This window comes from Ischnura elegans, chromosome 9 (genome assembly GCF_921293095.1).
Source record: "Ischnura elegans chromosome 9, ioIscEleg1.1, whole genome shotgun sequence".
Classification (NCBI taxonomy): Eukaryota; Metazoa; Arthropoda; class Insecta; order Odonata; family Coenagrionidae; genus Ischnura; species Ischnura elegans.
This window is the reverse complement of record NC_060254.1, coordinates 92,109,251-92,124,703: the sequence shown is the minus strand read 5'-3', so window position 1 is coordinate 92,124,703 and position 15,453 is coordinate 92,109,251. Positions and strand designations below refer to the sequence as shown.

The 15,453-nt window shown below is 39.2% G+C and overlaps 2 protein-coding genes across 3 annotated transcripts in view; one reads left to right on the top strand and one right to left on the bottom strand.

Moving 5' to 3' along the window:
• Positions 1-15,453, bottom strand: part of LOC124165111 (cilia- and flagella-associated protein 298) — a 197,896-nt gene that overhangs the window by 145,195 nt on the left and 37,248 nt on the right. The window lies entirely within an intron of this gene.
• LOC124165110 overlaps positions 1-15,453 on the top strand; it is a 66,811-nt gene that overhangs the window by 34,402 nt on the left and 16,956 nt on the right. The window contains exon 2 of the mRNA XM_046542403.1: positions 4,645-4,907. Within this exon, the coding sequence (XP_046398359.1) occupies positions 4,645-4,907 (263 nt within the window). The remainder of the gene's footprint in view (positions 1-4,644; positions 4,908-15,453) is intronic.

Below are 15,453 nucleotides of genomic sequence, written 5' to 3'. Positions count from 1 at the left end.
AGAATAATGGCGGTGACGTGACGGCGGGATGTATCACTGAATTCATTTCGAGCCATTAATATTAATTTACATATAGCGTGAGAGGCATTAAAAATTCATACGGCTCTTATACGTTTTGATACTGAAGGGAGGGAAGGAGGATCTGGGCAGCAGAGAACCGTTGCGTAATACCACGATTTTAAATATGTGATGAATTCGGCACCTCCTCAACCTCACAGTCAGAAGACATAAATCCTCATTCCAAATTCAATTTCAGTCGCGAGATTTTTCAGAGAGAGACAAATTTATAGCTTTGAAATTATATGTTCAATTGTAAATATTCACGATTGCATATTCTAATATAAATAAATCCAAAACAACGTGCTGAAAGGAAATAATAATACAGAATGTAAATCAAATAACAGAAATTCCTAGTGCGCGATTTACAACAGAACTAGCTTACATCCTAATATCCAGCTGTAATAGGTACTTAAATCCTTGCACCAACAAACACGATTCTTTGCAAGCCCAAGCGAATTCGCGTCTCAAAATATAAGAAAGTACACACTATTGAAGAGAAAGCAACTCCATTTTCAATCGACAATTAACAACAGCTACGAAAAGAGGTGCAAGTTCACAGAAACGCAGTTTGTAATGAAAAAATATAGTAATTTACCACACGGTTTTATTGTCTGCTGCCGGTTTCAACGGCATCTTCAAGAGGTTAAAAAAGGTATTGTGTAACCTTTTGAAGGTTACAAGAGGTTACAAACCCTTTGGAAATATCACTATTGAGTACAAACCCGTAGATAATAATGAATCTATGAAGAAAATTACAAAGATATTTAATCCTATACCACGGAAAAGTTCCACTAAATAAGCTGGCCAAGGATGAATTTTATTAAGATGAAACTTAGGTCCTTCCCGCAGAAGAAAAGTTTATGCTTCATACTCATTATGCAAAACAAGAATACATGTATTTTCCAAAGCCAAATGCCGTAGTGAAGGGGCATGGACTAGGAGTTTAATGGAAAATTTTTAATAGATACAGAAACCAGCTGAAACTAGGCACGAAGAAAAATAAGATCTTAGTACGCACTGGAAGAGAAAAAGTCAAGACAAGAAGAAAAATAGGTACAAAAAAACTGCCAAGAGGTGAACCATTTGTTATTTGGGAAGCAGGATAACTAGCGATGAGAAAAATGATAAATTTACCGCAGAATAGCCCAAGCAAAGAGAAAATTCCATCAAACGAAAGGTAAAATCACCGCGGTGAATCTATACCTTCACTGCAAAAACGCTCAACAATCGCCTTCCTTACTAGGGCTAATAGATGAGCGGATTTGATTCGTTGGGCGATTGTTGAGCTTTTTTGCAGTGAAGGTATCGGAATGTAAGCATAGGAGTGAAGAAATAATTTGTCAAAACTTGCTTATGTAGTACGCTTCCTTACGGAAGTTAGTCATGGATGACGGCGGAGAAATCAACGGTGGCGGATTTCGAAATGGGGCACTACAGAAGAATGATGAGGAACAAATGGATCGACCGAGCAAGTAATGAGGACGTCCTATGAGGGGTAGGAGAGAAGAGACGCCTCGAGAAATACTTGATGAGAAGATGAAACAGCCTAATCGGTCACATCTTGGTACATGATTGCCAGATGAAGTTAATGATGAAGAGGCACAATTACATGGGAGGAACGGAACAGGAAGACCACGAATATAATACATTGAACAGGTAAAAAAGGATGTGAAAGGGAAGAGATATGTGAGAGTGAAAATATTAGCTGACAGGATAATTGAGAAAGGAGCTGCGTCAAACCAATCTTAAGATTGTTGAGCCGTCGTGATTACGGTCCTCGGTGTACCTCCAAAAGTTACACCTGTGAATGTAGATACCCATCGTATTATATTTTACACAAAATATAGAAGTTAATGAATTAATTTAGCAAACGCTAAATAAACCTTAAAGATCAAAAAATATGTTTCATGAATATTTAATACCTCTTTAAATATTTTTTAATGCAGCGCGCCCAACAGCTTTGCAATGGGTAGCCTTCGTTTAAATGCAACCCATAGAATGGACTCTGCATACGCTTTCAGTTCCACGCTCAACCAATCCGATGTCTCCAGTCTTCAATTTCGGCTTATATCCGTCACAAAAAAACGGCGTGGCTCAACTCGAAGTCTCTGCTCAGTCTGTTCCAAAATATGCCCGCCGGCCAATGAAGAAGCACCCAGCCTTCGTTGGAAAGCTTTACCTTCAGAGCACTAACCACGTTATGCATCGATCGAAACTTCCATCAGCGAAACTGAAATTGGTTCACCCACTCCTCTTCCTAATAGCCATCCTCCCACTGCCAAATCCACTCGCGCACTCAATCTAATCCAATTTCCCATGCTCCCCCGAAATCATTCTTCCAACCCTCTCCCATTACGGTACGATACTAAATTACGCTACAGCAACGCACTTTTTGGATTGAATTACGACGCAGCATTTAGAAACGTATCTACATCCACAAGATACCCAGGAACCATATCTAGGTTACTTAGTAAGGGATAATTTTCTCCCAAATCCGGTCCTCAGAGACAGAGAGTCATCTCTACATTAATCTCAAATTTGAGAGCTCAGTTTTCAGCCCAGATTAACATAGCCGTGAGCATCAGTTTTGGAAAAAAATTGTAAAATGTCCATGAAATGTGTAGAGCAAGGGTCTTCAACCGCATGCGGCACGCCGACTAATTTCTTGCGGCTCTTAGAAGCTGAAGAAATTATTGTATCTCACCACAATATATAAAATAGACACACTCCTCAAAAATAAACACAGCCAAAAATCGTATTGATTGAGACAACTTTTTCATCAATAAAGATTATTGCACTTTGAAATTGTTTTTTTATTAATGGGGAGGTGACGAGCATTGTGGCCCTTCGAACCATGTGAAATCGATTTCTGACCCTTGTATTAAAGAACAAGGAAGACCCTGATGTAGAGTGTAGTGCACAGGAAGTAAAATTGGTCCTTTGGTTGATAGGATATGATAAAAATCAAATTTAAAACTAGAAATTTGTATTCTTTCAGATTAAATTTAAATAAAGGAACATATTTGTAAATTTGGAGGTCATGAGTAACACAACGAGATTTAAATTGCTATCAAAATAAGAATTCACAGTTTTATTTCCCAGAATAGGCTGACGATAAATATCTCTGGGATTAGATTGCAGGGTCCACTCTTTAAGCTTTGGAGACTTTTCTGATGAATGATCACTGGGCAAAAATTAGGGATAATTATTATAGGGCTGACTAAGAGTTTAACTTAACAGAAATAAACACTTTTTTCAAGGCTATTAAGAAGAATATTATATTTTCCAAAATATGATTTTTTTCTCACGCCATTATAAGTACAAATATATATCGCTGGCATTTTTGGAACCTCACGTGCTTTTTTTCATGACCACCTCAAACGTTTTCTATAAAAGCATAGAAATATCAAAGAGTTTTTTTCACGAGAACATCAAGCGGTAGGTTTGTGACGGTAAGATAATACTAATAGGCTCCCATTTAGCAGCCAGTCACCACAGAAAGCGATCACATATCTCCATCTACTTAGGCTACTCTACTCTAATTAGTTTACTCTACTCCTTCCTGCACAGCTAACTTTATTTGTACAATGGCAATATCATTTCTGTATCATTCAATCTATAAGTAAAGCGATCTCTTGGGTCATGCAAGCATATTCGCCAATTCACTTACCTATTCCCAAACCTAAGAAGATAAAAACTCAAAGAATAATGTTCTAGGAATACTTTCGTGCTTCTAGATTTCCCTCAGGTAAAGTCTGACCCTGAGGTTCATGAACTATGGGACCAATGAAGTGGAGAGTGTCCACCAAAAACCTAAGGCAGTATACGAGAGGAGGGAGGAGAATATTACGTTTTTAACACTAAATTTCATGATACACAAGTTAATTTACTCATATCCGCCCAATTTAATAAAAACATGAGTATTTAAACAAAGCAAACATTTATCACGAATATTAATAACTTCTACCAACCCAATTCTAATGCACTTAAAAAGCAACCGTAAAAACACGGTTGCTTCTTGGCATTTACCAACTCAGCAAGAATTGTGATAAGGTTATAGATAAGCTGAACCAATACCTCTAGTACTGAAATAACGTCGCCTTGGTATTAAGGTGTACACAATGCCAATCTCCAAATGACAATGGCACATTCAACTCACATTAAAATTTCTTACTCTACAAAATTCTCTAAGCAGACTTTCATATTAGGGACTAAAATATGTCCCACCAAAGACCTGATTTGAATCAAACAAACTTATCGAGTAAAATTAAATTATGTACAAAACCTTCTAGTAAGTGGGCATCTAAACTACTAAAAACGGATACAAACATAAAATGTGGTAATATTCCAATAAAAATTATTCAAATCCTTCAAAGTTTGGGATTCTAACAACCACCACCGCAACGTTTTTCATGGCAGCGTAACTTGCGCCATCCATATCCCCCATAAACGACCATTCTGGTACTTTTTACATTTATCAGCTTGAAATATTGTTATACAAGTGCCAATCAATGACCCACGAACATCGCTTCAATGTCTTTCACTAGCTCAACATGTCTGATCCACTTTTTCCCGACCCTGCAGATCAATGTGATGGTGAGGAGGAACGGCTCTACGCTGAGGCTGGAGGGCTGCCGAACCGAGTCGAGGGTATCTTGCCCGCCGGCCAACCCGGCCGCCCTCCGCCGCATCAACTGCAACGTGGACGAGGCCTGTGGCGCCATCTCGGGCGTGTTCAACTGCTCCCTGGGACACTGCGCCAACATGTCCGAGATATACCAGTGCCACAACGCGACGGGTGACGGTCCAACCATTGACAGCGACAAGGACAACATGAAGCTCAACGGGTGAGCATAATCCTCGGGGGGGGGAAGGAGACATACAACCGCGGCCATCATGGTATTGACAATCGGCGAGGCTGTTTAATAAACGGACTACATATACAAGCTGGTTTTAAAAAGTATCTTCGACGCGAATATCGGGAAGTCGTCGGACACTAATGTTCCTCTGTTTTAAATATTTGAAAAAACCTATGGAGAATAAATCATTAAGTCCAAATAAAAGCCCGTTTTGGAAATAAACAGCGATAAATATAGCATTAAAGGCTATATTGACGAATATTAAAGTTAATCTAAAGAATTTTATGGTTTTACAATGAGTGAGAATGATCAACAAATGTGGAGCGTATGCAACCCGCGTGCCACCAAAAATGTCTGCCTAGGGTGGGGCGCGCTCACTCTTGGGGCCGTATCTCGGGAACCTCTGGTCACAATTGGAATATGTTTTAGGAAGAGCATGACAAATGTCCATTGTATCGTTAGTTTCCATTTAATAACAGTTGAAAAATACCAGCGCCTTCTTATCGCCATTCATATCCGAAAAACAGCCGAAAATACCAAATTTTCTCAACTTTGAGTGAGATGCGGCACGTTTTCCCGTTATCCAATTGAAATATTATTTTACAGGACATGTTTTTACACCAGTTGGCATAAAATTAGGGGGTATCCCGAAAGAAATTCGAAAAATCGACAAATAAGGACCACCCTACTGTTTATGCACGGGCAGAGTCCTCTGGATGGCCGTTCTCTACACTAACCCCTCATAGAGTTATATCATGTCTAATACCTTACAAAAATACTATCAAATACTGAAAGTTAAAAAAATACACAAAACCAATATCTATCAGCAGGAGAAATCGAATCTGAATCGTGCCGTGCGTTCTTGCGAAGTTGGAACTTATTTAAGCGTGTTAAATTAATAATGTACCCGTTGTTGCGCCGGAGTATTCTGCGTCAAGATATCCAGACCCAAAGTATTCCGCGCCCAACCTTGACGGGTGGTGCCCATGTGCGTTAAATAGTTTGATTTGGGATTTCCCAGCGTTTAAATTTTAAATTATAAAGCCTTTCTCCTATTTTGTCTGAGATCTCGTGATTGCTTATATTCTTGACTCCATTGGTAGATTCAATATACCTTCGTTAGGGTCTTAGCTTTCGGACTCTGTATATCCCAGCTATACAGCGTACTATCGGCAATCCTGAGGACTCTGGGCGCGAGATAATTTCGGGCGGGATAGCTCGACTCGGAATACATCAGCACCATAATGGGTACATTATTAATTTAAGACGCCTAAATAGGTTCAAACTTCGCAAGAACGTACGGCACGATTCAGCGATTCCTCAGGCTGAGATTTCTTGGTTGAGTGAATTTTTTCTTACAGTATTTGACGGTGAAAGTAAAAAAAGAAAACTATTTTCAATTTTCCAATGCTTCGTTACACTTAACATGCGATACCAGGGCATATTAAAAAGCAGAAATACTATACACAGGATTCTCCACTCCCACGGTTCCATTGATTACCACCGGTCGCAATAAATAGCGGCGCTCCAGTCGCTAGGGTACACGTCAACATACGTATTAGTCCGCGAAAGATACGCTACGCGGAGAATGTAATCGTTTTATTGATAAAACTTAAGCTCAATTAATTAATATTAAGCTCAATTACATAACTAATACTTTTTAACAAAAAGCTGTTAAACATTTTACAAGTGAAATGTAGCCCCATCCTGTGTTCCAGTGGTTACGGTGCTGGAGTACCATTTTGAAATTCCATGACTGATTCCCGTCGGTGGTATTTTTTTCAATGATTCCTTCTACTTTTTCTTTTACAGAAACCTGCTATTCAACATTATTTTCATGATTTTAACTGAAAATTTTATTTATGTGTGAGGAAATGTTTATGTGCACTTGCGACGTCCAATTTTTTTCCATTTTTTCACGCGGAAGCCTCCTTCGAATTATTTTAATATCGTGTCGCAACACGACGCATTTTTAAGATGCACTTGTATTTGGTTTCCTCTTATGTTGCAAAATGATATTGTGAACTCATTCTTACCATTCATGCCTAGATTTGGAATCATATTTCGTTGTCCGTTGAAATTCTAACACCCTTCGGAGTAGAAAAAAAACACAACCGGAAAAGCTATATTCTTTGATGATTAAAATTGACATTTCTCTTGATGGAAAAAGAAAAATATATCAATAAGACGCTTCTCTGGGGCCTCTTGTTAGATGAGTGACCGCTCACTGAAAAGAGGGTCGACCGTCCCCAACTCCGGAGGAAGAACTCATTCCCTCCCTGGCTCTCTCTCTCTCACTAAATTTCAACGGTTCTCTTCCAATGATTCGAACACTAGGCTTGAACAGGGTTCCCACTCTAACTACATTAATAAATTCACGGTTTTTTCCAGGTTTTCACGGCCTAAATGTCATCAAATTCACGGTTTGTAGATGAGACATCCAAGAGGCAGAAATATTGATCACGTAACAATCATCGGCCACACGTTAACTAAAAGTTTAACAAACGCAACAGATGCCTTGAATGCAAATGCAGAAATGAAAGTGCTATCTCTTATGACGTAACCTATAGTTAGCAAAATTCAGGTCCTGCTAAAGGGTGTGTGTGTGGGAAAATGGAGAGAGCAGGGTGGCAGGGAAGTGAAGAAGTGCCTGATTTTTTGCCAGGGTTAATGTCTTCCAATCGCAGGATTAAGGTCAATGTGCTGTCATGGCACACGGACCAATTAATAATTGCGCTTCGAATACACGTGTGCAGAAAAATGCGTGGACAGTATCTGCACGTGGCTCGACCTTGAAACATGATCAAAGCATCGATTTTTCTTTTAATCTGTCTATCGTAGTTCTACAATCAAGTTTGAGAGATTTCTAAGGTTTTATGACGAAAGTCACGGCTATTTTCAGATTATTTCACGATGGACAAAATTCTCAGCTTATTCACGGTTTTAAGGTTTTCACGGTTGAGTGGGAAACGTGTTGAATTGTAAGAGTCCACAATAACGCATTGCAGTATGAAAAGAATCCAAGTACATGTATATCTTAAAAATGCGTCGTGTTGCTACACGGATTTAAATAAATTCAAAGGAAGCCTCCGTGAAAAATATCGGGAAAACATGAGCACAAAAAAATTCCTCGCGCAGAAAAAAGTGAAAAATATCTGTGCAAACCATGGAAATAATCGTGAAAAGCAGGCTTCCGTAAAATGAATTATGAAAAAAAGTACTGCAGACGAGTCTCGATCTTAGAACCTCAGCGTAGAAGTACATTGACATACAAATTGACATCAACTACATTAACACCAACCGATTCTTGCGCCACTTGTGACTGAAGTTGGAGTGCGAGATAATGCGCGGAAACCGGTTTCACAATAAAGCGGCAACTGCTTTCAAGTGCAAGGGCGCAGATATGAATTAAGGCTGGGGGGGTTTAGGTGCAACTAATACAGGGGTGTGTGGGGGTATGGAATACCTACCAGGATAAGCGGTAGGTGAGAGAGAGTAGGTAAATTGCGGAATTTTAAGATAAACGGTTCAAAATGGTGATTTTTACGGCTTTCTGAGGGATATTTTACTACTCCTTATACTATTCTATTAGTAAAATCAATCCGATCAAATAAAATGGATTAAACTTCAAAATTTCTCTGAGCTCTGGGGGGGGGGGTTTATACCCCAAACCCCCCCCTCGCTGCGCCACTGCCCTAGTGGAGCCTCCTATAGTAATATGAACTCTACGTTTACTAAGGAAAAAAATTATATCTAGATAATAGCCACAGATCGAACATTACAAATTTTAAAATGTGTGCCTCGCATTTGTCAGATTGTTACAACCTTGACGGGTACTATGCGTAGAATAGTTTGATTTGGGATTTACCAGCGTCTAAATTTTGAATTGGAAATCTTTTATTCTGCTTAATCTAAGATCTTGTGAGGGCTTATGTTCACGACTTGAATGGTAGATTAAATAGACACACATCAGGGTCTTAGAAATTGGACCATTCTCAATCCATTATCCCAACACCACGCTTAACTTGCCTGACGTTTGCAAACAAGGAAAGAGAACACCATGATTGAGGAATAAATGGTACCCATCCAACTTTTCAATTTTTCAATGCTGTTTGTAAAAATAGTCACTTCCACTTCATTTGACGCCTAGACGAATCAAGTAACCATATATCCAATCTAAAAATTAATAAATTTGAATTAACGTGAAACCTAATAGAATATCTTACACGGTAAAGGAATATTTAAATTATTAACACAAATACCTTTAGCCTTCCAAATATGTACTATTACAGTACATAATGTGATAATTATCAAATCAATAGAGTACTTAAATCGCCGATTTCATTCTCAAGGGGTTACAAAGCAACAAAAAGGTACGCTAGCAGATGAAACTCAGGTTTTTACCCCCGAAAAAAAATTTACCATACAAACAGATGATGTAACAGAGTTAAATACGTTTCCATATTTCAGGGCCGTAGGAAAGGGGAGGAACTAAGGGTTCAAATACCTACTGCAACCCGTTTATAACATCGTAATTAATTTTCATACAACTTTTACGGCTCTGCGCATCGCGTGCGATGTTGTATGTGATGAATAGATATTATTACCGGGAATTGAAGCCGAAACCAACAGGTGAGTAGCCCAACGCTCCAGCATCTACACTACGACTTCACCCTTTAAATTGGATGGAAGCATAAAATAAATGGACATAGTTTTTTAGAATAAGTTTCGCTAGCATGACTGAATTATTAATAGCATTAGGGATATCGAACAAAACTCGGCAAGAACCATGATAAAGAAGGGTGGAGAAATATCGCCAAATTTATCAACTCTCCAAAATGAGTTTCACCGAGTCAAGATCCAATTGTTCGAAAATGATTTATGAAACGACTCCGTCAGAGACCCTGAAATGGACGCAGTGGGCACAGCTGGATAATAGGCCGCAAGTCCCATTGGTTCTCATTCATCAGGGTAAATTTCACAAGCCGTTCCTACTAATCCCGATAAATTACTAACACCTACATCCCAGGCTTTACAGAATAAGATGAACAGTTTATTTGATACTTTGAGAATAAGTCCAAACAGTGAAACCCACCCAAAAAAAAAGGAGATAAATTCCCAAAACCTATCACACGCTGGAATTAAATCTAGCCGTCATTCTTACAATACGTCAGGTATTGGCATTAGTAGTCCAGCACTCATCAAAAATGACAAAAAATAATACTGCAAGGATGAGAAAAATATCCTTTCCGTGACCTTTCATACACATATGCTATATTTGTCCAAGGTGAATACCAGGACCGAGGAACAAATGTTGAACATGAAGGAAGGAAGTTATTGAAATATAATACTGGCCAGAAGTTTCACGTAAGTATGATTAATTACTTCATATTTGAATACACTATGGAATAATCTTCCCCAAGAGGAGATGGAATAATTTCTCAGTTCTTCTCTCATGGCAGTGTGATAAGCAAAAATTTGAGTAAAGCATACATCACTTCACAAGAAGTTCGAAGGAATAAGAAAACTTAAGAGGAGAATTTCCATCGTGGTAGGATCAACAGATATAACAGCGCCACTAAAAAATATCTCTCTTTTCTACATCCTCAGCCTGCGGCCATAAAACATCCAGGCCCACTGTCGCAAAAGTCATGACGGTGTATCTCATGTACGAATGAACATGTAGAAGCGAAATTATTGATAGATCCATTACACTCTGGGTAATTACTCTCCTGGGTGCGAAAAGTCATTACGGTACTTGGTTTCAGTTGGCGCAAAAAAACGGTTGTATGTTCAACAAATCTACATATTCGGCTTTCACTTCGTAGCTATGGAGTGACTCTAAAGCAATTCAGAAAACGTAGCAAGGAAAGTCTATTCTTTCAGGCGGTTGATCGATGAAATAGGCAAAATTAGAAGAAAATATTGGAAAACTTTCATGAAATGATATGCACTTAGTTTCTCGGCACAAGCTCCTAAATAGTGATTAAGGGTCGGATCATACAACACCATCATGCAAGATCTATAGATTTTTACTGGCGTACAAAGTGTAAAAACGATTTTCGGGTTTTACACCGGGTAACTGACTGCATGTCTCCCGACGTTTCGAAGAACTACTTCCTCTTCGCCCTCGTGAATGAATCTGAATCATCAGAAGATCCCCTAAGAATATCGTTCAGAAGATTCTCTAAACCTAAAGACCAAACCCGAGAATCCTTTCCGCACAGGAACACCGTCAGTCACTAATTTCCAGATTCACGTACACGCTTATTTTCTGGGCGCGCGATGAACAAAGGCGGGCGTGAGAAGGGGATGAAGTGGACGGGATATAAGAAGAAGGGAAAGGAAGGAATAGGATGTGTGCCTCGGCATCGATCCACGCGCACGAGAAGGAAGGAAATGCGGGAGCGTCCATGGTGCAGAGCGAATACGGGATGATGGAATCGGGGGAAAAAAAACTAAGCCAGCAGCCTCCCTCCACCGCTCGCTATTCCTCAGAGCGGCCTCGAAGGAATTGATAAGACGCTTTTCAGGTCTCTAGGTTGGATAACTATTACTTATACTAATTCTTTTTTTAAATAAAACGACCCGGGTTTCAATGAATAATCATCATCATCCTGCGTAAGTTATCCATTTATCTTATTTTTGTAACCTTAATTACGTAACGCAAGGAGAGATGAATTTTGAAACGGACGCCAGAATGGGGGAAAATGATGAGTAAATATATTGGTATAAGGGAACACACGGCGGAACAGGGTAAGCTATTTTTAAGTGCGAAAAAAGCAGAAATAACTATAACTAGTTCAAATTGGTGTTGCTTAACCTAAAAGTAACACCAACCTGGACTAGATATAGTTATTGCCGCTTGCGCAGCATCTTTTTTCGCACTTAAAAAAATCGCTTTACCTGTTCCGCCCCGCCACCCCTTTCCGCCCCGGGTAGTGTTGCCCTTGTTATTAAAAAAATTAAAATTTCTAATTTACTTAAAACTAGAGGTCCTTTGAAATTTTTCTCTAAAATGCTTTATAACCAGAATAAACCACACCCATAAACGAATATATTCCCATAATTTTCCCCTTTTCTGACGTCCGTTTTAAATTCACTCCTTCTTCCGTTACGTAACTAAGGTTACAATAATAAGATACATCGATAATTTACGCCCGGTGATGATAATTCATCAAAACCTGGGTCGTTTTATTTATTAAAAAAAAGAAGAGGTATAAGTAATACTTATCCAATCAAGAAATCTTATAATGGAATACGGCACAGTTGAAAATGAGTTAGTTAACTTTAAGACGCTTTTCCTTCAACTAGCACAGATAAATGCGTGATCCACGCTGTCGACCCTTGATTGGATTCTCGGTACAAAGAAAGTCAAATCATTAAATTTTCTGGTGTAAAAATGAAATGCGGGTTGCATAAAACCAAAATTTGTTAACCATTCTCACCCAACGCAAAACCATAGGACTCCTTAGATAAACTCCTTTTAACTATGTATACATAATTTTTAAGGTGGTATTTATCATTATTTATTTATGAAAATGGGCTCAGTTGTAGTATTTTCTTCTCAAAAGGTTTTTTTCTCCAAAATCAGCCTGAATTTAAACAAAATATTAAACTTCAAGGCTCGGGCGACAGTAGTTAATATTATGCGATTTTGAAAAAAATCAGAGATACAAGTCCGCAAATTTCCCGAAGGGAACAATTTGATACCGAAAAAAGGTAATTTTTCGGCCCACCCTAGTGGGCACGTCGGATGTAGTGCTAAGCTTGAAGTACCTACCACAAAGCATTCATGCACAGATCGGGTTGTCTCTGAAAAATATCCACCACCGCCGGGATTAGATATGTTTCTAAGTCTCTCACAAAAAAGAACAAGATAATTCTCTCTAAAAGCTACTTTCATGGATAAAAGGTCGAGGATGTCCCTGAAGGCTCAGCCATTTAAAAAGTAAATCTTTCATCTCTCACAGCAATAATGTAATAAACTCAAACTTACGCTTTGAATATAAATTATATCAATAATTAACAGAAAAAATAATTATTATAAGTCAGAAATCAATACGCGCAATACAACCGCTAACAAGAATATGTAACAATGAAAAAGTTCGTATGAAAAATATTAAAATAATGAAAAAAATAACATAATGGATAAAAAATTTGCGGAAAATAAAACAAGTTACAGCAATTATCTAAAGCATTTTTCATAAAAGAAAAATTTTAAGACAACATTGGTAAAATAGATTAACAGATTTCACGTTTTTACCTCATGTGCCGTTCCTAAAAGCGGCCTAGCCCAGGAAATGTCTGGCCAGGTGCAAATAATACATCACAGTCTACATAAAAGCAGCACTTGTCGATTTTATAATAATATTATGATTATAATATTATTATAAAATAATTACATGATTAACGACGATCAAACAGTGGTGGGCACATACTGACTCCAAACATACACCCTTTCGCTCATAGTCAGGCCTTTAAGAACGATATTCTACATAGATTCGACGAGGGATGCCTGAGATAGAAGAAGAAAGGGCATCGGACTGGGCGTGATTTTAGGACAATGAATAGGTCCCGAATTCATAATCAGGATCGCAGTCACATAGGGAGGGGGGATAGGGAGGGAAAGATAGTCGTATCGAGGGGTAAAGGGTTGGATCACGCGCCGCGTCACGGGCAAAGAGGAATGGAAGGAAGCCGGAAAAGTGCGACAAAGCGTTGCGAGCAGGGAAGAAGGCACTGTTGCGCCAGAGTCACACAAGCCTCTTTAATACGCCATTCAACAGAAAACCCTACCTTAAACTCGCGTAAACAAACAGGATACGCCCCTGCATATAATATGGTGGTTTCCTATTATTTTTTATTGCCTTAATCGAAAGATTATTACTCCTGGAGTACGTATTTCACGCTTTTAGATTTTTAAATGATATATATTTTTCGCGATTAAATGAAGAGTGACAAATTTCAAGCGCGCGAAAACGCGACGGCTAAGGGCCAACGCTGGTAAAACGCCGTGTGACGTCATTCTGGTTCGCGCTGCAACGTGTGAAGCCACTACCTTGGTGCGAGGCTATGAGCGCCAATACGATTCCGGCTCCGAACAGGTAGCAGAGTACCCTGCTAGCAGATAGCGCTTGGCTTAAATAGTGATTATTAATACCCTATCAAACGAAGGAAACTTTCGGACCTTAGCCAGTTTTAATAGGTGATAGGTTAAAAAAAAACTCCGGCCGTGCGGGAAGATTGGATTATTTATGCACGTCGCGTTGTTGGTCTAAGTTAAAGTTGAGACCAAATGCCACCATGAATAGGGTAGTTTCCTTCATCAAAGAAAACGAAAGGCATTGATTGCGATTCGTTACCCATCATTAGTGTATTCATAATATACAAATTATTTGGTTTTAGAAATCCCAGTCTATATGAATGGCAATGGTCAATTTAAACCGCATTTGAAAAAGGCCAGATTGGCGCCCATGCGATGCCACTCCACTTAACGTCACAGGGACCTAGTATCTATACGAGTAGATAGGAGTTCTACATCGTCTGAGACTACCAATGCATGCATGAAGCACAGAGCTCAGGGAAACATTTCTTAATAATCACCTATTAAAACTGCCTATGGTCGGAGAGTTTCCTTCGTTTGATAGGGTCTTAATAATCATTATTTAAGCCAAGCGCTACCTGCTAGCAGCCTGCAAGGTAGCGGCGTTCAAAGCCTCGCCCCAAGATCACCTCAACGGCGACAGCGGGAACCAGAATGACGTTACACGGTGTTTTCCCAGCATTCAAACTTAGCCGTCGCGTTTTCGCGCGCTTGAAAATGTTCACTTTTCAATTAATCGCGAAAAATATAAATCGTCATTTAAAAATCTAAAAGCGTGAAATACGTTCTCCAGGAGTAATAATCTTTCGATTTAGGCAATAAAAAAATAATAGGAAACCACCCTATTGCGACTTAAGGTGTTAGTGAGCGACCCCTACTGTTTCATCACCATCAGTCATCAATCCTCACATTGGTTAGATGCAGTGGCAGATTTAATTGGCCATGTAATGAGACTCGGTTGTTTAAAATTATTTACATTTTTTCCAGCGGAAATATCACGTCCATTTCCACCCGGAAAACCTGGAAAAATAATGACAGGGCAGGAGAAGAAATACTAAATAAAAGAAAGCGTAGTACAGGATTCTACCAGAAATTGGTTCAAGGTTGTCTCACAGCAGCTCAACGTTTGAAAGCATCATACAAAACGGAAGTAGAGCCATCATGAATTGTCGATGGCTCTTCGGCGACGTTCACGCGCTTGCGAGTCAGCCGGTATTCAATTACGAATTTATGGGAACGACGAAATCTGAAAAACCTGAAGCCTTGCGAGCATCCTGATTCCAGTTCAGATTCCGTCAAATCGAGCGTTTGGGAAATCGGAAGCGAAAGAAAATTGATCGAAGGACGAGCACAGGTGTTCCGAGGAAATGAATCAAGCATGACCCAGCCTTTAACGGGTATCGCTTCGCCTTCGCATGGGCGTGTCCA